The sequence below is a fragment of the Rhineura floridana genome, chromosome 6 (genome assembly GCF_030035675.1).
Source record: "Rhineura floridana isolate rRhiFlo1 chromosome 6, rRhiFlo1.hap2, whole genome shotgun sequence".
Lineage (NCBI taxonomy): Eukaryota > Metazoa > Chordata > Lepidosauria > Squamata > Rhineuridae > Rhineura > Rhineura floridana.
In genome coordinates this window covers 44,401,652-44,427,454 of record NC_084485.1, presented here as the reverse complement: position 1 = coordinate 44,427,454, position 25,803 = coordinate 44,401,652, and the positions used below count along the sequence as shown (strand labels likewise).

The following is a 25,803-nucleotide window of genomic DNA, read 5'->3' as shown; positions in this document are numbered from 1 at the left end:
GATGCATATCATGCTCCAAAACAAAGGAGCAGAAGATGGGGGGGTTGAAGAAAGAAATTTCCTATGAATCTTAAAAGTTCGTAGTCCAACCATAACCTCTCTGGTCAATATGCATTTCCTTCGGGTTCTCCATCACTCTCACTGTCATTTCTCTTCTCTAACATCACAAGCAAATGACTCAATTGCATATCCATAGTGTTACCCCTTGCAAGTTTGATCCACCTGGTGATTCCTCCATGCATCCTCTGAATTCTTGGATACAAACCACAGAACTTAACTCTCCATGTCTCCTAGGGTGATTCTGTCAGCAGCTCCACCCTGACTTGACCACTGACCATTTGTCTCAAGCACAAAAACTGTACACATAATGTTTTGGGTCTCCCAATTTGAAGCGTCAGTGCAAGGAGAAAAACTGCCAAAGAGTAGTTGCCCATTCTTTCCAAGGGCACAAGGATCCCTTGTACATCTGGCATGTGAGCTGCCAACTCAAGCAATGGAAGCAGAGTGGCAAGAGAAACCAAATAAATGCTTATCGAAGTTATTCCTTTCCTGTAACAGAAAATTCCCAGCAGTTTCCCCAGAAATTATAATCACCACCACCCATGGTCTTGTCACTGTCCACCTTGGAATCAGTCCAAAGGCATTTCACCAAGTCCTGATGATTCAGCCCCAGAACTGATGGCCGGTATTCACAGTGATGACATGGTTGGAGGAAGAAGGTTCAGATGGGGCTGTGGGTCGCACAGGCAGACTTCTCAACCTGTCTGCAAGCTCTTTGCATCCAACTCTGTACCAGCACTAAATTGGTTATTTCCAAACTGCAGATTCCCCACCCACCCCAAATGTTGTCTGTTTCTCATAGAAGTCTGTTCTGACCAGAGCTGCAGCAGATGCCAGCTTTATTTGAGAACCAGCATGGGGTCTGTCCTGTCTTTTCTAATTAGGTAGATTCCATGAGTGAGGTAGTACTCCCTCTGCAGGAAGGCATAGAAATAGTCAGAGATGAATAAGATCTGCAGAAGAGAAAAGAGACAAACAAGCAAGATTGACACCTGATTCAACAAAATGGCTACATTTGCAGACCAAGAGAGACTGCTCACATGTACTTTTTAGCATATGATTACCATGAAAACCTTATTCATAGGGTCACCATAAGTCGGAATCGACTTGAAGGCAATTCATCCATTAAGTATTAACAGACATTGTCAAAAGTTTGTTTTCTATTTACTCAACTGCCACAAAACAACATGCAGATCAGTAAGGCTTTTAAACCACAAAAACAATATCAATAAACTGTGATAAAGCTGAGAATAGCCAAGTTAATGTGTTGTAGCAGCAAGAAAAAAGGCATGTTACATTATATTATTATACAATTTATCCTGAAATGCTCAGTCCATAAAGGGGCTACTATAGGGGCCCTCAGAGTTGTGACTGACCATCAACGTGGCCCTCAGCCCAAAAAAGGTTAGCAAACCCTGACCTACAAGCTATTAGATGTCCTGGTTTCCTAGGAAGGTTAATGTTTTCAGAAGCACCATGAACAGGCATATAATGCTTCCTGAATGTATTTTCTTTTTAGAAATCATTGAGAAATCTGACACAAATCAAAGTGTGGAGGGGGTAATAAAAATATTGTCACATCTCCATTTGCAAGACTGCAGGGTCTAATACAGAGCACATATGTATTCAGTCGACATATACAGTGATTGCTTTTCCCAGCACCTATTCACTAACCCTTTCTGCTGCAATTGGCAGCTACTGTGCACACCCAGGAAAAGATGCCTGAAGGCTGAACAGGAAACATCACTGCATGCCCTCATTTATGTGCATGTAGAATATAGGCACCGTATATTTTTCCAACAGTGCAGGAAATGTTTTAATGGCTTCCAGTGTGTTGCATTTGAGCCCTAGAACTTTGCATTTTGACACAATTCTTCCGCTTATAATTAATGTTCAAAAGGATGGCACACTTGTCACTGTGAATGAAGGAGAATGAAGGTACCCATCTGATTGCAGAAAAGAAGTCAAAGGACCTAAAGAGTTTACAATTTTTAAGATACATTTTTAAACATAAAAATAGGCCAGGAGTGTGGAATCTGCAACCCTCTAGAGCAGCCTTTCCCAACGTTTGGGTCTCCAGATGTTGCTGAACAACAACTCCCATTAGCCTCAACCAACATGGCCAATGGCCAGAAATTATGGGAACTGCAGTCCAGCACCATCTGGGGACCCAAAGGTTGGGAAACGCTGCTCTAGATGTTTTTGGACTACAAATGCCATCATCCCTCACCATAAGCTATGCTAGCTGGGGCTGATGGAAGTTGGGCCATCTATAGGGTCAGAGATTCCCCATCCCTGACCTAAAGAAATCCATCTCAGAGTCACTTCATACTTATATGATATGCAGTACCACAGACCTTCCATGATTAAACTCAAAAGATACAAGAGGAAAAGTGCATTCGCAAACACTTGAGGGACAAGTAGTGGACATGTATCAGAGAGCTAAAGTAGCCAGGAAATGATTGTTCCATATTGCTTTTAATGTTTTTAATGTGTTTGCATCGGTGAGATTTTATGAGAGGGAGGTATGTAAATATTTTTATACATAAAGAGAAACAAATAAAGGGGATGCCAGTCAAACAGTGCCACATATAGTATGGAGTGACTCTGAATGGGAATTTGAACTCAACTTTCCGAATTCACAAACTTACACTTTGGCCTAGTTCACATAAATAGCAGATGAGATAGTAAACCAGTATGGACTGTATTACTCTGGACTGCAGCTGAAGACTCACAAAAATCAAATGCTCCTTCAACCAAAACAATGAAATAAAAACCTGTATACATAAACCATTAGCATGTTAAGGAGAAAAGCTTCCAGGCTACCCTTCTGCCTGTCCTGTAGTTCTTCATGTAATCTCCCAGCGGAGCATTACAGCATGTAAACCCCCATTGACATTCTGAAGTGGCACCATCAAGACACAAGTTTACCACCACATCTGCTGTTTGGAGAACTAGACACAAACTGGTTTTCTATTACTGTCATACTTTAGATGAATCAAACCTGTTCATTTGAGGGGGTTTGGTCACCCCCTCTTCCACAAGGTATAGCCAGTTCTGACTGAAATTTCTCCTCCACAGAGTACAGATGTGAGATCAAAGAAACAAAGTGGTCTGCTTTGGTTCTAGTTTTCCCCTGGTCACGCAGTGCCGATGCAAGCAACAATAAGGAAGTCTACCCTACAAAGATTCTTCTGCTGACATTGCAACACAACAGGTTTTCTACCTAGTGGGCAACATGTGATACCATGAAAAGATAAAAAAAGGGAAAATGTGCAGCTACCTAAACTGAGCAATAAGCAAGCAGCGCTACATGTCTTGTGGACTTGGACAAAGCATAGACACAGATGTGCTCTTTCTTGACTGCTGTTACCTGGCAGATGAGTGTTATCCCCCTCAGCCAGATGCATAAAAAGCATGAAATTTCATACAGCTTTGCTGTTGTCACAATATTTCTCTACTGTGAATTTGTACAGGCCAGTGCCAATATATTCTACTTTGTAAACATCATTTCTAATTCCTCAGAAGTACTGGACAGAGTGAAGAACTGCAACTTAGGCTGAAATGTACTGTAATGTACACTTTCCTTGGAATATGCCCCCACTGAACTGAGAAACAGGCATAGGATCAGGCTGGGCTGCTGGTGAAGAACAGTGGCAAGAACAACCTGTAGTTCTTGAGGTAAGATCTAGGAATATGCAGCTCCCCAAATACTTCTGTCCATCCTGTAGGCTCGTTTTGGCCATCAGAGTGTTTCTACTTTAAAACTGTAAAGGAAGCTACTAACCTTCCTTATAACGATCATGGGGAGCTGCCTTATACCATGTAGACCACTAGGCCATCTAGCTCAGTATCATCTCCTGTGACTGGCAACATGCTCTCTGGGGTTCCAGGCAGAAGGCTTTTGCAACCCAGCTGGAGGTGCCAGAGATTGAGCATGGGACCTTTTGCATGCGAAGTTTGTGCTCTACAGCCCTTTCCCAAATTCTAGAAGTGTAGTACCTCTTTCACCCAATGTAAGGCGCTATCTAGGATTCAAACCCAGGGACTCCAAAGTGAAAATCACTAGAGACCAACAAATCAGTTACAAAGATAATAAATGCTAAAATCAAAAACATCAAAAAGCAAATGAAAAGTGAGCAAACAAACCCTACACTCATTACGCTTTGCAAATCTTGCTATGTCTAAGCCTTTTTCTTTGGAAGATTAGGGAAAGGGGAATGTATTTATTTTTGTCTTTTCAAGTTAGTAATTCTAGAGTAAGAGATATCATATAATAAGTTCCACATATGCACAAATATTGGCATGGATAAGGTTCATGCACATGATATGCAGGTCATTTAAATTTAATTAACATGCCATCAGGTTGATCCATAGAACTATCCATGTATTTATATTTCGGATATGGACTATAGGAAATGACTGTTTCACTAAGTAATCCACATATTTAAAGGTTCAATTTGCATAAGTGCCTCAGGACCTATTGTCTTCCATGGAGGTTACTCAAAGTGATATATTTGTAACTATCTTTTCACATTTGTACAGAACACTCATAGCAATTCCTTTTCTAATTTCTTTAACATAACAGATTTTTTTCTAAACAAGCCCAAAAATGCTCAGTGCAAATGGCCCACTTCACCTCAAAGCATGCCTCCCTTTTTGATATAAAACTTCCCAAACTCAGAGGCAAAGCAATTGTGTCCTTTTTAAACACAATTAGTTGATGATAGCTGATTTTAAATTCACTAATAGGCAAAAAACCTTGTGGTTTAAGAACATACCTATAGCCCACAGATATTTCTATCAAACTTTAAAAAGCAGGGAAATTGGGCAGCTATAGTGAATGCACCAGGGGAGCAGGAGACCTGAACTCCTCTCTGAGATATTGTACTGCCCTACAAATTAGTCAAAATGCAAACACCATTTGGGTTGGTCTTTCACAGTCCAATCCACTTGCTGTGTAGCTTGGAAGAATTTGGTAACATGTGCCTCTGAGCATATTCTTTGGGGGAATGACTGTCTCAAGTGAAATAAAAGTCTAGTGTGGGTGTGGCCCCCTGATTAGGCAAGCCCAGCAGCTGTGAGTCTGGCTTTTAGAACACTGACAGTTGGTTCTTACTGAGCATGCCTGACACTATCATTGAGTTCAATGTTAAATTTCTTAAATTAATTAATCAGCCAGGCTTTTTTTTTTTAACTTTTAAATTGCAGAAGGTGAATGTCAGAGTGTGGGGCAAGGTCATGAACAGGATTACAAGTACTCTGTGAACATGGTTGATTTTTAATGAATTTCAACAGATTATGAGAACTCTGACAGAAAAAAGTCCAAAAGGGCTGTGGGGTTTTTTTCTCTATACACTTTGAACTCTCGATTCTCTCTGACTGTTTTGTGTATCGCCATGAAAATTGAGAGGGTTGTTAAGCAATTGTTTCTGAGTTCAGGACTATAAGATTTGTAAGGTTTTGTTTTTAAATGAGTTTATGGGAAGCATCAGAATGGCATGGGGAGTATTTTCAATTTAACATTGCGGAATGTGAAAAATCCACGCTGGCTATAATATACAGCCACTATCGTGGCTGTATAATGTTTGCATGGCTTTTATTGTACAAATGGTTGTTGTACATTGCTTTGATTTTTTAAAATGATATAGTGGTATACAAATATTTTTATAAATAAAATAAAATAAAAACAGCATTCAGTTCTTTTCAGGAGAAAACACAACCAAACTGTTTTGCAAGAAATTATCTTGAAACTAATGAGATCAGCAACAAGGAGAGGTAATTGCTGTTGCTACAAGACAGAAATAGATGCGAAGATGAAATTTGGAGAGAGCTGTTGCTTCGTATGATGAAATCTACAATTAAAGAAGACAGATGGAATAGCTATGCACAGGAGACCTAGTCTAGAAGCCAAACTTTCCACTGAAGTTAAGTGGATTATTATATTGAAGTACTGAGTGTAATGGGAACAAAAGAAGACTATCTGACACCTCTTTGGCATTAGCTTACACACAACAGGGATGCATATCAGGCTCAGTGTCACATCTGTAATTCCCAGCTCCCTACTGGTTCATGGTACAATCTACTTAACGCAAAGGAAATTCTGATCCTATGATACAGCACACCCCAAAACAATGAGCTATGCCGCTAAAGAGATTTGCAGCAATTGCAAGACTGCTGCAGTGCCACTTCCCATTCTTGACGATCCACCATTTAGAAATAGTGGAGCACTATGGGCTGCACACTGAAATGCAGTGAGCCAGATAAGAGCAGATGGGTCTAGGAAGCTAGAAAGGCAGATAGGAAAATCCATCTATAACAAGAGAAAGCTGCTGCTTTGTTAAAGCAGCTCCAAATCCGTATTTACAAGAATAGTATTCAGATAACAAGATCCTGTGGTTTTTTGTTCTCCAAGCAAATCTTTTGCCATTTGCATTTGGGACCAAAAGAGAGACATGCGATCCAAGATAAAATGCACAACATGCACACATTTTGTCACATTCCTCTTCCAAGAGGGATACTATTCAGGCAGGGCCATCTGCACTAATCATAAAAAGTCTGTATCAAGAGAAGCTAGAGTCTGTAACCTGAATAAGTTGTGCAAACTAAGCATACTTGACTATATTATTATTATTATTAGTCATTACATAGGAAGTGTACCACTGATCCATCTAGCTCAGTACTGTCAAATCTTACACTGGCAGTAGCGCTCAGGATTTCAGGCAGTCCTAGCCCAAGCTGAAGATGCCAAGGACAAAATCTGGGACTTTCTGCAAGCAAGGCAGATGCTCTTCCACTAAGCTCTGACTCATGGAAAGGGCAACGATCCATATGGGGCACCTTAGCTATGAAAATCTTACTTACCCCTTCAGACTCTGGAGATTTCAGCAGATATTGCACATGCCCACAAACACTTTCCAGTCTATTTTTGTAGACAGAAATCTGAGATTCCTATGATGTTGATTTCTGTGCCCAGAACCAAATTTATTACTCTTTTTCTTTTTGCATCACAGAACACATACGGCTCTGTGCTCAAGTCACAAGGAAGGTAAGAAGGCTACCTAACCCTCACCCACCACCTCATTTTACTAACCTGTCCTATGTTGAATGTCAAAGTGATGGCGTAATAAAAATTGGAGTTGGCACTTCCTGCATAAATCCAGAGATGCCACAAAACCGGGAAGAGCAGGGAGCAGACAATGAGTACACAGGAAAGGATGAAGACATTCCGGAGGACTGAAACAAAAAGCAGAGGCGTCATTAACTGATATACTAATGAGTCCTTGGCGTTATACCATATTAGCTACAATGGGGTGGCAGATACTAATTTAGAGGGTGGTTCCAGAGACAGCTGCTATAGAAATCCCTCTGGTTAGAATCAATAATTAACTGTAATTCATGTGAGAGATGAAAGCTTTGACAGGTTTATTCTGCACACATTTCCCAACTTTATAGCCACCACTTCCACTTCGTTGATTTAAGCAGGTGCAAAATACAAACAGCATAAGCAATAACACTGGTAGATAAATAAGGATAGGGCCTGAATGGGAAACTAAATTTGGAACGAAATTTTCCTGTTCTAAGCTATAAAGAAACATTTTGTGTAGCTTATGCAGGGTATTTTCTGTTTTCCTTTTTAGGCCACGCTAGTCATGCTTGCAGATGACTACTCACATAACAATTACTGGTTGCTGGTGAAGCATATACATTTATTTACTTATTTCCAGGATTGATATACCACTTTTTAACAAAAATATTTCGGACACAATTCACAGACAAAACCAGTTTAAACATTTTAAAGTAAAACAAGTAAATATAAAAATGTTAACACCTTTTTATTGGTTTTGCTATCTAATGAAACTAATTACTAGATTTCAAGACACCTGGTCCTACCCAAAATCCTTGCATACCCAGGATGAACTCAAAAGTGAACTAAAATGAAACAGGCTAACATAATCCAAAGCATAGTCAGCCACAGCTGGCTAATTCCAATTACAAAAGCTGCCCCCAAGCAAACTAAGCATTTTTTAAAATCCCATTGATTTCACTGAGAAAGTTAAGCATGCACTTAGTTTTCTCCTATTGAAATCTACAGGACTTGGAACTTTGACTGGATCAGTGTGTAGTCATTTTAACACTGCGTTATGCTCACTTTCCAACAAGGCAGTTTTACACACTGACTTTTCTGAGGTGGACAAAAACATACAACACAGTTTTCTAAACTCATAAGAAACTTTTCTTTGTGATATGGGTTGTTTGTTCTAGATTCCATTTCTAACTGAAGATCTCATTCATGTATTCAACAAAACAGTGAAAGAGGCCAGGGCAGCTCATGCCTTTTCTTTATGCACCTCTGCTGTAAGGTGTGGAATGGAATTCACAGATGTTCTCCGTGGTAAGACATCAAGTGTTCCTCACACTTCTTTCGCCATTTCTCTGAGCATATGAGAAATTTGCCCAATTAGTTGGCAGTGTGACCATTACACTTCCAGTGTATAATGAAATGAACAACTGTTTGCCATATCACATGACTTGGATGAGGAAGTGCAGGGAACACTTATCAAATCTGCACATGATACAAAATTGGGAGGGATAGTTAATACCCTGGAGGACAGAAACAAAATTCAAAGGGATCTTGATAGGCTGGAGCATTGGGCTGACAACAACAGAATGAAATTCAATAGGGATAAGTACAAAGTTCTACACCTAGGAAAAAGAAGCTAAATGCAGAGTTATAAAATTGGGGATGCTTGGCACAGTAATACTACATGTGAGAATGATCTTGGAATTATTGTTGAGTATGAGCTGAGTATGAGCCAACTGTGTGATGTGGTTGCAAAAAAAGGCAAGTGCTATTTTAGGCTACATTAACAGAAGTATAGTTTCCCAATTGCGTAAAATATTAGTTCCCCTGTATTCGACACTGGTTAGGCCTCATCTTGAATACTGAGTCTAATTCTGGGCACTGCACTTTAAGAAGGGTGCAGACAAACTGCAACAGGTTCAGAGGAGGGAACAAAGATGATCAGGGGCTGGAAACAAAATGGACTAGAAACAAAGCGCTATGAAGAAAGATTGAAAGAATGGGCATGATTAGCCTTCAGAAGAGAAGACTGATACCACTCTTAAAGTACTTGAAAGGTTGCCACACACAGGAGGGCCAGAATCTCTTCTTGATCGTCCCAGAGTGCATGACATGGAATAATGGGCTCAAGTTGCAGGAAGCCAGATTTCAGCTGAACATCAGGAAAAACTTCCTAACTGTTAGAGCTGTATGACAATGGAACCAATTACCTAGGGAGGTGGTGGGCTCTCCAACACTGGAGGCATTCAAGAGGCAGCTGGACAGCCACCTGTCAGGAATGCTTTAATTTGGATTCCTGTATTGAGCAGGGGGCTGGAATCAATGGCCTTATGGGCCCCTTCCAACTTTACTATTCTATGATTCTACAATCTGCTTTTAATCAAGCATACTGAGAAATCTAAAGTTATTGGGATCAAAATGAGTGCTACCTTCCATTCTGGGAGCTCCCAAATACAGAGTCCCACAAAATGCCTAGGACCCAAAGACTTTTAACGAACTTAGCATATAGATAATCTGGTAGCCTGCAAAGAATTTGCCAGTTTTCTTGGTTTCATTTTCATGGCAAGAACTTTACTCAGTAAGTTTCTTTGACACTTTCTATCATGGGAATGTAAAGAAGGACCTTGCAACAGAACTAAAACCCAGAAAGCTGTTGTGGATTGAAAATTGCTGGATTAGGACTGGCAGAGTGAAAAGGATAATTGTGAAGAACTTACATGGGTATAGGTGGCTCCAGAGTGGAAGGAAGGCCATGTAGAGGGCAATGTCTCCCACAGTTGGGTATGACTTAAAGATGGAAATGATGGCAAGCTGAACAAACATGAAGAAGATGGGGTGCTCCCTAGAAAAGAAAAAGAAAAGACTATAAAATAACTGGAGGACACAGAGCTGCAGGAGTGGCAGAGGCTGACATTCTATCATTCTGAATACCTTCTTGAGAAATATCAGTGAATAGAATAGCATTTATTGTGTTAGTCTGTAGACCAGGGCAAAATAAAACAGGTTACCCAAACTTTCATTAAAAGTACAATAGTCACAACTAAAATACATAAAATATATACACATCCCTGAGATAAACAGGCCTTTGCTTATAAGACAAATAAACATTACTGAAAAAGGAATATATGCATGGAGGTGACATTAGGAGATTATGTCAGGATGCATTTAGTATTATCATTCTTTCATATCTCCACGACAATTTATAGAAATTGAATCCAAAAACGTTTCCCTGAATTTAGCAGCCTTTACTGAAAACAAAGCACCCCTCCAGGTCACATACTGGTTTGTTGCTTGTAGCAGAAAGCCCAATTTCTAGAGAAATATTAGTGTTGAAAGCCCATGGGTCACATCCTGGGTAACCAATTGGCCTTCTAAGAGCAAAATTAAAACCTTTAGACAAGGACTGTACCATTTTGCACTGGGGTGAAAATCAAATGTTTTGATTTTCCCCACATCAAAATTCCCCATGTCAAAATCCTTTGCCTGTGGAAAGCCCTCCCCCAATACACACAGGAGTAATTCAAATACACAATCCTTTCCCCTCCTTCTCCCAGCATTCAGGCATAGTATAGTCTTTCCTGCGATATACACTCCCGCTCTAAGCGCCTTATTGTCATCACACCTTTCTCTGTTGCTTGTACTGCAGCCACAGTCACCATATTTCTTTTAGATTACCACACATGGACACACCATGTATACAGGTTGAGTATCACATGGAAACCTGGTGGCTAGAACTGGGTGTAGACAACCACAGCAAGCAGCAGAGTACATGGGTTCCTGGGATGGCAGGTTAGAAAGACCTACACCACAACTTAAGAGTCTAGCAATACCATTTGGGAAAAGGACACTCTATCCCTCCAATACAGGAAGCTCTAATGTCTATGCCAGTTAAGTGCAGTAGTTACGAGTGTTGGACTAGGATCTGGGAAACCAGTGTTCAAATCTGCACTCAGCCATGAAGCTCACTTGGTGACCTTGGGCCAGTCATTGTCCCTCAGCTTCACCTACCTCATAGGGCTGTGGTGAGAATAAAATGGGAAGGGGGAGAAACCATGCATGCCACCTTGAGCTCCTTGGAGGAAAGATGGGATATACATATAATAAATGAATAAATACACCTTTACAGGAAGGAATTCAGGAGAGGTGTACATGTGGCTGCCCTAATTCAATCTTACAGGCTAGGCTGAGAGATTTGCCCAAGGTTGCCCACTGAGATTCATGGCCCAGGTCCAGCTCTCTATCCACTACACACTACAGCAGGAGTCCTTGTGCAAAGTGTAGGCTGAAGCATGGCTGACCTCTGATTGTGACAGGGCAAAGATGATGCCTACAATCTGAATAAGCAGCCACATCCCCTTTTAACATAACTTCATATGACACAGAGCCTAATTAGGGTTACAATTGAAAAGAGGAAGAGGTTGGAGGTGAAAACAACCCTGTTTGAAATATCCTGGCAAGGTCAGGCTGATTACATACTGTTCACCTCAGGCTGAGAGGTGAAAATGTGGCATGAAAAAAATGTAGGATGATACCTTCAAACTGAAAGATATTAAGGTGGTATTCCACCGCAGGGACAGCACAGGGTCACATGAGTCCCTTCCATGCTATTCTTAGCTTTCCAAGCATATGGAATGGATAGTGTGGCATGACTCCAACTGAGAAGAATGGCAAAATGGATCTTCTAAAACTGCATCTTAATAGGCCAATAGGGAAGGGAACATGCTGGAAGATTCCAGGCTCCCATGTATTTCCTAGGCCTTGCTGCATTTTATCCTCAAAACAACCCTGTGAGGTTTGGGTAACAAGGCCACCCAGTTACCTTCATGGTTGAGGGGAGATTTTCACCCAGGTCTTCCCAGTAAAAGTCCAAATTTCCATCACTATATCACACTGAGTTTTTTTGTGATCTGCACAACTATGTATGTATATTGATTTCTCAAGTTTGTTCCTATAGCTTTCATATTCAGATATGATACAATTCAAAAAGAATTCCAGAAGAGTAGCCATATACTTCAAGACAGACAATAAACAGCAACACTGCAGTATAGTGGCATCTCAGAGTCTAGCTTGCTTATTTTGTCAGGAAGCTACTTCCTAATCTATATGAAATGGGTTGAGAAAGTGGCACATTCAGACATTGAGCAACTCTGAATAGTCCAGGCTTTTAAGTGCAGTATAACTGCTGCCATTTTCATACCCGGTTTTTAGACTGAATTGTTATTGTGAAAGTTGCATTTTATTCTTTAATTTGTTTTTCAGTGTAAACCACCACCTTGCGAGGGCAGTGTAGACCTGAGAGGCAGCGTACAAATACCTAACTAAATAACAGTAAAAATAATGTTCAGTGATGCAACAGTCTGTCTGTACTTTTATGGTAACCTGGTCCATACTTATTTATTTATTTTTTGTTCTCTATAACCCCAGTCACTAATAAAATATTGCAAATTGTAATGAGAATAAATATTGCAAAATATTGTTTAATTTGACTTTACCATCTGAAGGCAGTCATATTTTGAACTACACAGCACTATCAACCCTAATAAGACCTTTATTCCTCAGGAGATATTCTGATGTTAAATTCTGACTTAATCAAATTCAACACTGAATACATTTGCTGTAAGAAAAGGGATACAGAATTCCTATTGTTCCACAAATAAAGCTCAATTTAAGTGTGACACCAGGCAGGTAAGAAAAACTCACCTGTGTTGGCTCTGTGTGGCTAGGATATCATTTAAATTGCCTTGCCTTGCCAGGGTAAGCATGCCATGATCCAAGTGACCACCATGGATAGCAGATGAGAAGATCTGGTTGAAATATGAAGCCAGCTATGCAGAACACTGCACAGGTTTTTCTTACATATCTAGTTATGTTTAAATTAGGCCTCAGTTTAAAAAGTAAGAGTTATGTTCAGCAAGGATCAGACAAGCTAAAGTAAGCAATGAGAACCCATTCACCCCTACAAAGGAGAACATGGACTACTTCTGGTGATGGTTTTTCATTCCCGTGCACAGCAAAGGCTTTTTTCAGCAATATTAAAAATTAACACTCCCAGCCAGAGAAACTAAAGCAGCAACAGCAGCAGCAAGCAGATAGGCAGCTGGTTCCCAGAAGCAAAGGAAGAATAAGAGAGTCTACTTACTTTAGTTTTACTGACAAGGGAATAGTGTAAAAGAAGACGTTGATCTGAAAGACGCACACAAAAAAGAGGCTGAAGTGCTCAAACATTTCGGCAAAGAAGTACCAGAAGAGGCCAATGTTGGGCGTCAGGTCTGGAACAGAAAGGCTGGAATGGACAGCACAATATCACAGTTATAGAGTGATCTCTATATACAACGCATATATAACAGAAGATTCACAAACCATTGACAGAGAACATATAGTAAAAAAAATAAGTTAACTTATACATTGCACTCCACATGGGCTACCTTGAAAGATGGTTCAGAAACTTCAACTGGTACAAAATACAATCATCCAGCTACTGGCTGGGGCATATTACCTATATTCTAGGTGTACCAGTGCATATCTGAAAGTGCTGGTGATGACATTTGAAGTCCTGAATGGCTTGAGAACCAGATTATACTTAAAAGATGACCTGTCCCAGCCTTAAAACCTGCTTCAGAGGCCCTGTTTAGGTGACCACCTACAAAAGTTGGTGTGCACATGGAACAGGGCCTTCTCAACAATGGCTCCAGAGTTGAAGAACTCAATTCTATGTGAAGTTAGTCATGCTTCATCCTTTAGCATCTTTAAACACCCCCTAAAGACCTTTTTTAAACGCCTGCTTTTAGCAGCTAGTCTGCATCCGTGTCTAGGTTTTGGTAATACTCATGTAAGTTCATTCTGATTTTAGCAGTACTTTGATCTGTATAAAATGTTGTGTCTGTTCTTCATCCCATTTTGAAATTGCATTATGGTTTATTAATTTGTGTATATTTTTGTAAACTGCTTTAGGAAATATTTTGTCTGAAAAGCAGTCCATAGATGTTTAAATAAACTATGTCCCTTCCCCTAAGCTAATTCTTCTTTCAACTGTTTCACCACAGCATTTAGAATTAAATTTCAATTGCAAATTTTATTTTTGTGGAAAAATAGTGACACCTATTGGTCATAACAGCCAATTCAAGGAAGACCATTGTCTTGTGATAGGTAAGCAATGACCACAATAGATAGATCAAACAAAGTGGTCAAAAGCTAACCTTAAAAACCATCAAGAAACAAAACCCTGCATTTTGGGCCAAACATTTATTTGGTTCCACGTTCATACTTTGCATTTCTAACATTTCAAGTTAAAATACTGGTGGGGGCTGTGGAGCTTCTTCTAGCATATTTGGCACTCATAATATTTTAAATGGCAGGTAGAAAGAGCTTAGTTACAATTTGACCAAATTTTAGAAGCTTAGCAAGGTAAAACTAGCATCCAAGGAGCGGCCACAGGGATTTGAGTTTTAAAGGCATTTTCAGTTTATTTACTGCAGCTGACAGCAACATCCCAAAAGACAAGATGACCATGGTCTTGTTTTTGTATAATACTGATGCAGACCTTAGAAAATGCTCAGAAAGGCAATCAGCATGAGCACAACAATTAGGTCACTGTGACTCCAAATATCTGAAGAAGGGACGCAACAGAATTCAAAACTTATTTGCGGGCAGAGAGACAAAATAGAAAAGGAATGGGCAAACTTCAAGTTGTAGGATCTAGGATTTTTTTATTAATTTTTTTGCTAAATCACCAAGATCCACTAACCAGATTTAGCACAGATTTAGAACTAAAGCAGCGGTTCCCACACTTCCCCCCCCCATGCAACACTTGCAAATTGCTGAGGATCTCAGCAGACCACTTAATTATTTTTCAGCCTCTTGTAGCAATTATAGTAGTGGATGCTATGATTTTTATTGTATTTTTACGGCTTCTTTTATTTCTTATATAAGATAACCCATAGAATTCAAATTGTAATAGAATAACACACAATAAGAAATAAAAGGAGCAATAAAAATACAACTAAAAATCTATATGGATATTTAATGCAATGGATCGGACCATTGGTCTCACCTGAAATTTTCCCAGGTATCATACCATCAGGTGGGTAGCAGCGCCACCTAGTGTCCAAAGGCAGGAATGCATAAGAGTCAAGTCTTTGGCTGCTCCTTCTGGATTGACCCCATTCCATTCCGGATGAACTGTAGACTGGATCCGGACATCTCTCTTCAGACAAAACACTCTCCGCCAGACAATAATATAAGGAGCGGCAAATATAGTAATACATGTCTTGACTCCAAACAGTAAATAACAGTAAGAACAGTAAGTACAGCCTTAGCAGTACTGTAACTCAAGCAGTAAATGTAACATAATGTACAATGAGCTGTATTGAACTGAGCAAGTGGAAGAGTTATTAAACAATCGCGAAAACTATCTCCAGAAGAGCTAGGCAGCACCCCCTTCAACAAGTAGGGCCCTGATGGTATGATAGCTGGGCGAACCATCTTTCAGGTGAGACCAACGGTCCGTTTTCCCCTGGTAGCAAACCATCAGGTGGAATGTAATAAAGCACTCCCAGTAGGGTGGGCCCAGCCTGCCTAAGAGGAAGACAATATCTGCTGTAGAACTCGCGTACCCAATGAGGCATCTGCCGAGGCATAACAATCTACTTTATAGTGTCTAACAAAGGAAGTTGGTGTGGACCACACAGCTGCCTTACAAATATCTACAATGGATGCGTTCGTTGCAAAGGCAGCCATAGTGGCAGCCGACCTTGTAGAATGGGCTGTGATGTTGGGAGGCATCGGTATCCGCAGAGACTCATAGGCCAGGGTACAGGACACAGCCAACGAGAAAGAGTTGAGCTGGTGACCTTCTTCCCCAAGGTCCTCGCATGAAACGAGACGAACAGAGACTCAGATAAGATGAATGTCCCAGGTCCTAGCCAGGTAGACCTTTAGGGTTCAACATACATCCAGGGAGTGTCAGACCTTCTCGAGGGTATGAGTCGGCTGAGAGAAAAAGGAGGGAAAGACGATGTCCTGATTACAGTGGAAGACAGAAGAGACGTTAGGTAGGATCTGGATGCAACATCAGAGAGTTCTTGTGGAAGACACAGAGATGATGGGTGATGGATAAAGCTGCCAGATTTGATACCCTCCAGGTCGAAGTAACTGCCACGAGAAACAGGACTTTGTATGAGAGTAAACATAATGATGTAGACTTGGGAGGCTCAAAGGGAGGATGCTGCAAGGCCTGGAGGACCTTTGGAAGGCTTCAACAGGGAAAATGATGGGCTACAGGTGATGACAGGAGAGAAGCCCCCTTCAGGAATCATTTGACCAAGGGGTGTGTTCCAAGAGAAGGTTGGTCCGATCGTGCACACAAAATGGATGAGACAGCCAAAGCCTGCCCGCATAGAGTGTTAGGCTTCAAGCCCATTGAGAGAACTGAATGGAGAAAATCAAAAAGGTGACTAACTTTGGCCCTGGAGGGATGGATTTGCCATTTAAACCACCATGCGGCAAAGGCTGACCACATGGCTTGATATATACGGACCATGGGAGGCCTTCTCAAGGCCAAGATGGTAGCTATAATGTCCTTAGAAAACTCTAAATGCCTCAAGTGATTCCGCTCAACACCCAGGCTGTCAGACTCAGCCATTCGGGGTCCAGATGACAGTGGACCCTGCAATAGCAGGTCTGGCCACGATGGTAGACAGAGCCAGTAGATCCGAAAACCATGGCCTGCATAGCCAGTAGGGAGCCAGGAGAACAATTCAAGCACACTCCTGATTAATCTTCCTGATCACGTGTTCCAGCAGAGAAACTGGGGGGAAGGCACAGTGCATCACTCTTGGCCATGGAGTTGACAACACATCAATTGTTTCAGCACAATGTTTATGATATTGCACGAAGAACCTTGGAAGTTGAGTATTCTGAGTGGAGGTGATCTATTGTATAGAGACCGAATAGACAGTGCAGTTCTAGCAATACCCTGGGATGTAGTTTCCACTCCCAAGAAAGAACCTGTTGTCTGCTGAGCCAGTCGGCTGCGATATTGAGGTTGCAGCTGAGATTCTCCACTCTCAAGGAATGACAGTGACGTTCAGCCCAATTGAAGATGTGAGTCAACTCCACCTGGAGGGCCCTGGACCATGTGACCCCCTGATGGTTTAAATGCACTTTCACACTGACATTGTTGGTCCGAATGAGAACGTCAGTCAGATGCAGCTTTTGATGAAAGTTGAGGAGAGCCAGACGCACTGCTCGCAACTCCAGTAAGTTTATGCTGAGATGTTGCTTGGTAGCTGTCCACTGGCCCTGAACAAAGAGGAAATTACAATGGACACCCCATCCCAGGAGACTGGCATCGGTTGTAATCAGAGTCCTCTAGGGTTCTCTGAAGGGAGTTCCTTTCTGTAGATTCTTGGTCCCTATCCACCAACGAAACAACGCCCTCAGACAAGGGGAGAAATGCACTCTCCTGTGTCTGGAATTGGCGATGTCCTGCTGAAAGGGCTATAGAGTCCACTGGAGTGGCTGAATATGGTGGTGAGCCCAAGAGACAATGTGAATGGAGGATATTAAGAGTCCCAGGGCCTTGGCTAGAAGCATCATATCCTTTGAAGAGAAAAGTCCAGTCTCCGCTCAAATGGATCTTTGAATTGAGAATTGCCTTTCTTGGGAAGGAGAGATCTGGAAACAAGAGTGGAAATGGGCCCATCCACTGCAGGAACCTTCAGAAAATTCATGAAGTCAGGATCCAGAGAATAAAACTTGTTAGCGAATGCTGTCACACAATGTGCCTGAAGAGGATGGCCCCATTCCTCTTCCACCATTTTGTTGAGAGAGTCAGGCACTGGGAAGGAATGAACCGAAGACTTGAAAGCTTTTAGCACTTTTGCCCTCTTGACTGGGGCCGATGAGTGTTCAGACACTGGCCCATCAAGACCCAATGTATTTAAGGATTTGTGGAATAAGGCAAGATAATCTGAAGACTCAACAGATGATGCAAGCAATCCTCCTCTCCATCCAACTCCCCACTCCACTCTGCTTCCTCCCTCTCAGGGGTGATGAAGGGATTGAGTGGATCTGCCTCAGCCTCTAGGGCATGTTGGACCCTACCTCTGGAGAAGTCAAAGGGGTTAGGAGATGAGGCCCATTGTTGTTCTGGACATTCCGCAGATGGAGAGGGTCACGCCCAATGTGCACAGGTGAGGGCAGGCCCTTAAATCTCGGAGAAGATGGAACCCAGAAGCGCATCTCTGAATTGAGAGAGAAAGGTTTGGTTTAGAAGAAGACCCTGCAAGGCAGCAGTATATGTGAGAGGATCCAAGGGCAACTGAGGCTGTGGTGAAGTGGATGGCCCAGGTTGCTCAGCTGGAAGGTAAAGGTGCAGGGGTTGGGGGAACCCCCTGGTGAGGGGGCCCACTGGGGGCTGGTCTGAGAAACCCTCAAATGCCTCCTCCCAAGAATCAGCAGGTGGAAAAGGGCTTCCAGCCTCTGTTGACCCTCAACAGAAGCACCACGTGAAGAGGGAAGACTGATATAATGAACTCGTCTGTTAACCACCTGTTTAGCAGAGAGAAGTGACCTTCTTAGCACATTTGGAGGAAAAATGCTTGGAAGGCCAATGCTTAGATGACTTGGCTTTAGACACGGCCCGAGTTGTCTGTGGCTACGGAGGGACTAGCGGCTGCACATCACTGATGAGTGGCTGCAGCTCTGTAATCAATTCCATAGGTGCAGCAGAAGACAGCCCAGCCATGGTAAGCACGCACATGGTAGAAGGGAGTGGTAACAGGCAGTAAGGAAGTCCAGTCACACATGCACAGACTGCAGGGTGCAGTGGAAAGCCAATCAACACAAGCACAGTAAAGGGGTGTGGTGGACTGAGGGAGGCCAGTAGTAACCACACACAGTAGAGGGGAGTGGTATGACCTCAAAGCAACTTTTTTATATAAGTTCCCTATTACTTCTTCCCTTTCTTCTCTGTTGCCTCCTTTCTGTGCTCATTCCTTGTACAAGGTGGGGAGTAAACAGGAGGAGACCAGGGATAGATAGGCACTGGTGACTAAGGAGAAGAAAAAGAGTGGGAAAATGACAGCCAAAATGGTGGGTGGAGGAAAAGAGTGGGAAATCAGCAACACAAAATGGCGGTTCTATAGTGCCTATGGCAGGAACCCCCTCAGCAGCGCAGCTATGGAGTGACGTGGCCAACTAACAGGTCTGCCTGAGGCAGAGTAGAAAGGTGGGCTGCAGCCATGAGCTTTTAAGGCCTCTGTGGGCTCCAGGAAGCAGGTGGGGCAGGAGAGGCAGATACAGGAAAGCCAAAGAAGTGGAGCCGCTGCCACGCAGCAGGCAAGGCATGAGAGGTGGGAGCCGGAGCTCCGAAGGCAGGCAGGAGCCGCCGCCACGTAAGGCAGGTGGGCAGGAAAGAGGGAGCCACCACCATGAGCTCCAGGGACAGTCAGAGTCGCTGCCGCCAAAGGCAGGGGGCAGGAGAGAAGGAGCCACCGCTGCAACCTCCAGTGACAGTTGGAGCCACAGCTGCAAGCTCTGACGGATGGGAAGGTAAGGCCACGAACAGTCAATGGGCCAGAGACTATCAGAGCTGCAGCCGCAAGCTCCAATAGATGGGGAAAGGCAAGGCCAGGGATATTTGGAGCCGCAGGCACGAGCTCCGAGAAACAGGCAGGGATGGGAAAAACCTCAGCCCCTGTAAAAGGATCAAAAGAACGGGCCTTTACCAAAAAGAGTTTTTTAAAAAACTATATATAACATATAAAAAAGAAAAGACAAACACTGAACTAAAGAAAGAAATGATACAGGAACAACAAGGAACTGAAAGATCCCCCTAGGACAAAGGCAGGAATGGAATGGGGTCAAGCTGGAAGGAGCAACCTAAGTCTTGATTCTCGTGCATGCCTATCTTTGGACATGAGGTGGCGCTACTACCCACCTGATGGTATGTTCTCTGGGGGAAAGTGCTGTTTCCCCATCTTCAACCACAAATTCACAAATATGTTGTGGACCACCTGAATGCAGCTTGTGGACCACTGGTGGTCCACGGACCACAGTCTGGGAATCCCTGAATTAAAAATGAGTCCAGGAATTTGTCCTGAGTAGCAGAATTGAATAGAGCTCATAGTCCTTCCACACACAAAAATCCACCCCAAGCGTCATCATTTTAGAAGTATAATACACTAACAGGCAAAAAACCTTGTGGTTTAAGAACGCACCTATAGCCCACAGATATTTCTATCCAACCTTAAAGAGAAAGGAAATTGGGCAGCTATAGTGAATGCACCAGGGGAGCAGGAGACCTGACCTCCTCTCTGAGATATTGTACTGCCCTACAAATTTGTCAAAATGCAAACACAATTTGGGTTGGTCTTTCACACTTCCTGTGTAGCTTTTTAAAGTTTGATAGAAATATCTGTGGGCTATAGGTATGTTCTTAAACCGCAAGGTTTTTTGCCTGCTTTTTAATCTAGGAGGTAAGAAATGGGATCCTGTGCAAGTTTGCTGATAATGGATTGATCATTTGCATGCTTATTGAATTCAGTGGGATTACTCCCCTGCAATCATGGTTAGGATAGGTGAAACTGACCACAGGGGATGGGGAGGGGGGAGGGAGAGCAGAAGGAGGGAGTGGAGGAAGGGCAGAGGGAAGGAAGGGCAGAGGGGAGGAGGGGAGGAGAAGGGCAGGTTTGATCATTTGCATGTTTATTGAATTCAGTTGGATTTACTCCCGTGCAATCATGCGGACCGGGGGTGGATGGAGAGAGGGCTGGAGTGGGCAGGGGAGGAGGAAGAAGGAAGAGGGGAGGGGAAGGAGGGAAAGGCAGGTCTGATCATTTGCATGCTTATTGAGTTCAATGGGATTTACTCCTATGCAACCATGGTTAGGATAGGTAAAATTGACCATGGGGGAGGAGGAGGGGAGGAGTGGGAGGGGGAAGGAGGGAATGAGGGAGGGACAAAGGAAGGGGACAGGAGGGCAGGTTTGATCATTTGCATGCTTATTGAGTTCAATGGTATTTACTCCCATGCTATCATGCTTAAGATAAGTAAAACTGATCATGGGGAGGACGGGGGGGAGAGGAGGAGGAGGAGGGGGAAGGAGGGGATTGGAAAGGGAGGGGGAGGAAGGAGCAAAGGAAGGGGGAGGGAAGGGCCAAGAGGGGGGGGAAAGGAGGGGGGACAAGGGAGGATGGGTTTGAACATATGCATACTTTTTGAGTTCAATGGGATTTATTTCTGTGCAATCATGTTTAGGATAGGTGAAACAGACCTGGGGGGGGCAGGGAGGGGAGGAGGAGGGGAGGAGATTGGGTGGGTGGGCACTGGGCAAAGGGGAAGCCCCTTTCCTTTCCAAAAGGAAAACATTGGGAACAGTATCATTGCTTTTCAGCATTTCTCCCGCCTTTTTATTCTACAGCAGGCACATGTAGCCTCCTATCCAAATTTAAACCAAAGCTGTCTCTGGCCACATCCACACCAGACCTTTATTTCACTTTAGACAGTCATGGCTTCTCTCAAAAAATCCTGGGAAGTGTAGTTAGTGAAGGGTCCTGAGAGTTGCTAGGAGATGCCCTGTTCCCCTCACAGAGCTTCAGTCAGAGTGGCTGGCTGTTAAACCACTCTGGCCACTGCAGCTCTGTCTGGGGAATAGGAGTCTCCTCTCAGCACCCTTCACAAACTATACTTCCCAAGATTCTTTGGGGGAAGCCATGACTGTCTCAAGTGAAATAAAGGTCTAGCGTGGATGTGGCCCCGATTAGGCAAGCCCAGCAGCTGTGAGTCTTGGTTTTAGAACACTGACAGTTGGTACTTACTGAGCATGCCTAACACTATCATTGAGTTCAATGTTAAATTTCTTAAATTAATTAATCAGTCAGGCATTTTTTTTAACTTTTAAATTGCAGAAGGTGAATGTCAGAGTGTGGGGCAAGGTCATGAACAGGATTACAAGTACTCTGTGAACATGGTTGATTTTTAATGAATTTCAACAGATTATGAGAACTCTGACAGAAAAAAGTCCAAAAGGGCTCTGGGGTTTTTCTCCTCTCTTTTTAGACTTTGAATTCTCGATTCTCTCTGACTGTTTTGTGTATTGCCATAACAATTTACAGAGTTGTTAAGCAAGCATTTCTGAGTCCAGGACTATACATTTTGTAAGATTTTGTTTTGAAATGAGCTTATGGGAAGCAGCAGAATGGCATGGGGGTATTTTCAATTTAATATTGCAGAATGCGAAAAATCCACGCTGGGTATAGTATATAGCCACTCTTGTGACTGTATTATTTTGGGGGCAGGGAGTCATTTTGTTGTTGCCATTGTTGGAAGTAAGAACTGCTTGGTAATCTATTGCAAATCAGCAGATCTGGATCTACCTTTTGCCCACCCTGAAGTAGAACTAGCACTAATTACACCAAAACAAACAGCCTGGCCAGCCACTGCTCCTCTCATCTGCAATATATCTTTCCACAGAGTGACAGCACATTCTTTATTGTCCTGTCCAACAGAAAGAAAGAACTGGTGTCTCTGGGACAGTGCTATTTATTTTTACATAAAAGAAGCAACAAACAGACCAACATCTGGAATTGCTTGTTGTTTTACCTTTCTTGTTAGCATTACGTATGTTTCGACATGTTTAACCTACGTACACATTAATCTAAGGCTATCTTAGATATTGGCATTGTCCAAGAATTGTGTCTGTCTGCAAGCCAGGTGTCAACTATGCCAGCTGTTAAAGCAGCAATTATGCAAAACTAGTGACGGTAACTCAAAATTTCCAGCATAAATCTCCTGGTTCAACAGTAGCATTGCTGGGACAGCCAATATCTGGAAGCACCCTGAAAATTCAAAGGAACCAAAAGGATCATGTAGTCTAAACCTCTGCTCTAAGCAAAATATCCCATAATTTGAACAACCCTAACAGGTGCCAGTCTAACCCCTCTTACCTAAATTGCTTTCACAGAGTCAATGAATGCAGCTTCTCTCCCTTCACAGTATCTCCATTATACAAATCTCAGCCTTAAGAACCTCTTTGTTAACCAAACATCACTGTATGCTCCTCCTCATGTAAAATGCCAAAACAGCCTTACATACTTATTACACCAATTTATTTGAGCTGCTGCTTATCAGAATTCTTTAAACATTCTCCAAGCCATTCAGATAAATGAAGTTGTGCTATAAGTTGCATCAATGAATTCCTCCTAATTAACAAGGCACCAAACAAACACAGGTACACATTAACAATAAAGGGTTTAATTCAATATTTTAATTGTTCTTTGGTTTTGTATTAAGAAACAACTACAAAAAGCTATTTGGCAAAAAGGGCAATTGCTTTATGTGCAGACAGATCCAGTGCACAGAAACAAGTTCTACTTACATGAAACCATACACGGATGGAATAAAATCCCAAGAGTTCAGGAGGAAGAATGAGAGGCAAACAATCACTGTCAAACTTCCCAAATACAGCCCTGCATACTGCATGGTGTAAAGCCAGAAGCCTTTGCTTTTCATTTTCACTGGTATGAATTGACGCTATGGGGGAGAGATATCACAAAGTAAGCTTTTTTAAATGGTAACATACAATTTCATTGGCAAGCAAAAAAATGATACACTTTCCATTTTGTGATCTAACCCCTTTAGTCCCAATATCACTGAAAGAAAGCAAAGAATGCTATCTTAACTCTCTGATAGGAAGAATAGCCTTTAGGGTTATTTTGAGAAGCTGGGAGCTAGCAGTGGAGGCTGGTGGCTCCGTGTCAGTGGGGCATCAGCTCCTTGAAAGTTCAGACTGAAACCTGGAGTGGATTCCACTGCCCCACTGACATGGAGCCACCAGCTGCCACTGGGAGCTAGTACAGTACAGTGGACAAGAGAGAAGCGGCCAGGTCAGATCTTACCTGTGATCCCAGCTAAGCTGCTCTCTCTCAGCCTCAGCTCCCGTGTGCAATGTGGAAACAATCATACTGACCTACATTGTAGGGACTACATTTACAGATAATGTATTTGATGCAGTCTGAATACTTTAAAGCAGGAGTCTCCAACCCAGCGCTTGCAGGTGCCACGGCACACACAAAGGCCTTCACTGGCACCCCTACACTCTAAGCTTTCATTTAAAAATAAAAAGTAAGTTCCTATCTCTTCTAGAAAGAACTTTATGAAGCAAAATGTACAAGTACACTTCTAAATGATTTCTGTGAGATGAGACAGCCTGGTTGCTCCTGCCTATCAGTGTTTTTAGCCAATGAGAGAAGTCAGAGCTATGACTGATAAATGAGTTGTTTGGACATCAGACACCAGGAATCCCTGGGCTTCTAAAGAGCTTCTGTTTCCCCCTCTCCTTTAGTGCACTTATGCTGCTTCTGTCTTATTTTCCAGTGGTCCTTGGAATCTCCACAGTTTGTCCTTCTTGTTTTTCATAGCAACCAGGATGGATCTTTTCTGTGTGGGTTCATCTGAGATCAGGTACTCCCTTGAAGTTATTTTTTGCAAACACTACTACATAATAAATGCGGGTGGATATTAAATAATCATCTCCCCAAATGGCAAATGCAAAATGTGAAAATTTTGCAAAGAGGCTTGGGCATTTCTCCTGCTATGCAGGATATCTACGCACTTATTAAGAATTTACTGTACAGTTAACTTACAGTACAATTGTATACATGTCTATTTCAGAAGGAAGTCTTTTTTGTTGTTGTTGTTTAATGGGGCTTATTCCCAGGTAAATGAGTACAGGATGCCACTGTAGGATTTGGTTTAGGATTGCCATTGGGGAAAACAGGGTTCCTGTGCCTTTAACATCTATTTCTCCACAACCAAGACCAGCAGGGCATAGCTCACCTCTCATGGAAAACATGAGGTTGTCGGGGATGGGGGGGAGAAGTAGCAATGACTGTACTATTTCTAATTTTGTGTTGTGGCACACACCCCATGATGGTCATGTATTATGTCATGCCCCCATGGCAGCCATTTTGTGATTGGGGCCCTTGGCACACTCTCAAAATTTGAAATGTGCCTATGTGATGTTCCTATATATTAGTGTATATATGGTAAATGCTGGTTGTTTAGAGTATACATGGTAAGTAGTGAAAGAGGAGGGGGAGTGAATGGGCAATAGAATGCTTGATGATTGGCTGAATGTTTAAAATGGCTGACAGTATAAATGAAAGGATGACAGGTAAATCTGGGTGAATGTGAGGTGGTAAATTGTGGAATCTGGGGGGAGAAGAGAAAGAGTGGATTGCTTGGTGGGGTTTAGAGAGTTGTTTACCAGGAGGGAGGTGGAGTTCAGATTAGTATTGAGTAAAACCATATGCTTATGTGCCTTAAGAAGAAATCTTGTTAATCTTGTTAGCTTTGTTATCTGTAATAAATACTTAATTTGGTTTACCAAAGGCCTGATCCTTGGCTGGGGTTTCACAGACCAGAAGGGAGGGTAAGGTAATGACCAAGGCTGAAGGGGAACTGTAACAAATGGTGGCAGCGGTGAAGAGAATAACAATACCAGTATTCAGAGTCTCTGGGAATACTAGTATTGGGACGTTACTGGTGGTTGCCTAGCAGGGGGATCTGTTGAGATCTGTGCTAGAGCGGGGAGAGAAACCATAAGAGAGAGCGGTCCGGACTGGTGGAGTCCCTGGTGGTGCCTAGTGACAGGCAGT

General features: G+C 42.5%; 1 protein-coding gene across 3 annotated transcripts in view; it reads right to left on the bottom strand.

Annotated features, from left to right (window-relative positions):
• Nucleotides 1–508: 508 nt before the first annotated feature.
• PIGU (phosphatidylinositol glycan anchor biosynthesis class U) overlaps nt 509–25,803 on the bottom strand; it is a 55,578-nt gene continuing 30,283 nt past the window's right edge. For all 3 annotated transcript variants that reach the window (XM_061631625.1, XM_061631626.1, XM_061631627.1), the window contains exons 8-12: nt 23,523–23,677; nt 13,284–13,427; nt 9,862–9,986; nt 7,154–7,296; nt 509–1,013 (exon numbers count right to left, since the gene is read on the bottom strand). In XM_061631625.1, coding sequence (XP_061487609.1) covers nt 900–1,013; nt 7,154–7,296; nt 9,862–9,986; nt 13,284–13,427; nt 23,523–23,677 — 681 coding nt within the window. In that variant the 3' untranslated portion in view covers nt 509–899. The remainder of the gene's footprint in view (nt 1,014–7,153; nt 7,297–9,861; nt 9,987–13,283; nt 13,428–23,522; nt 23,678–25,803) is intronic.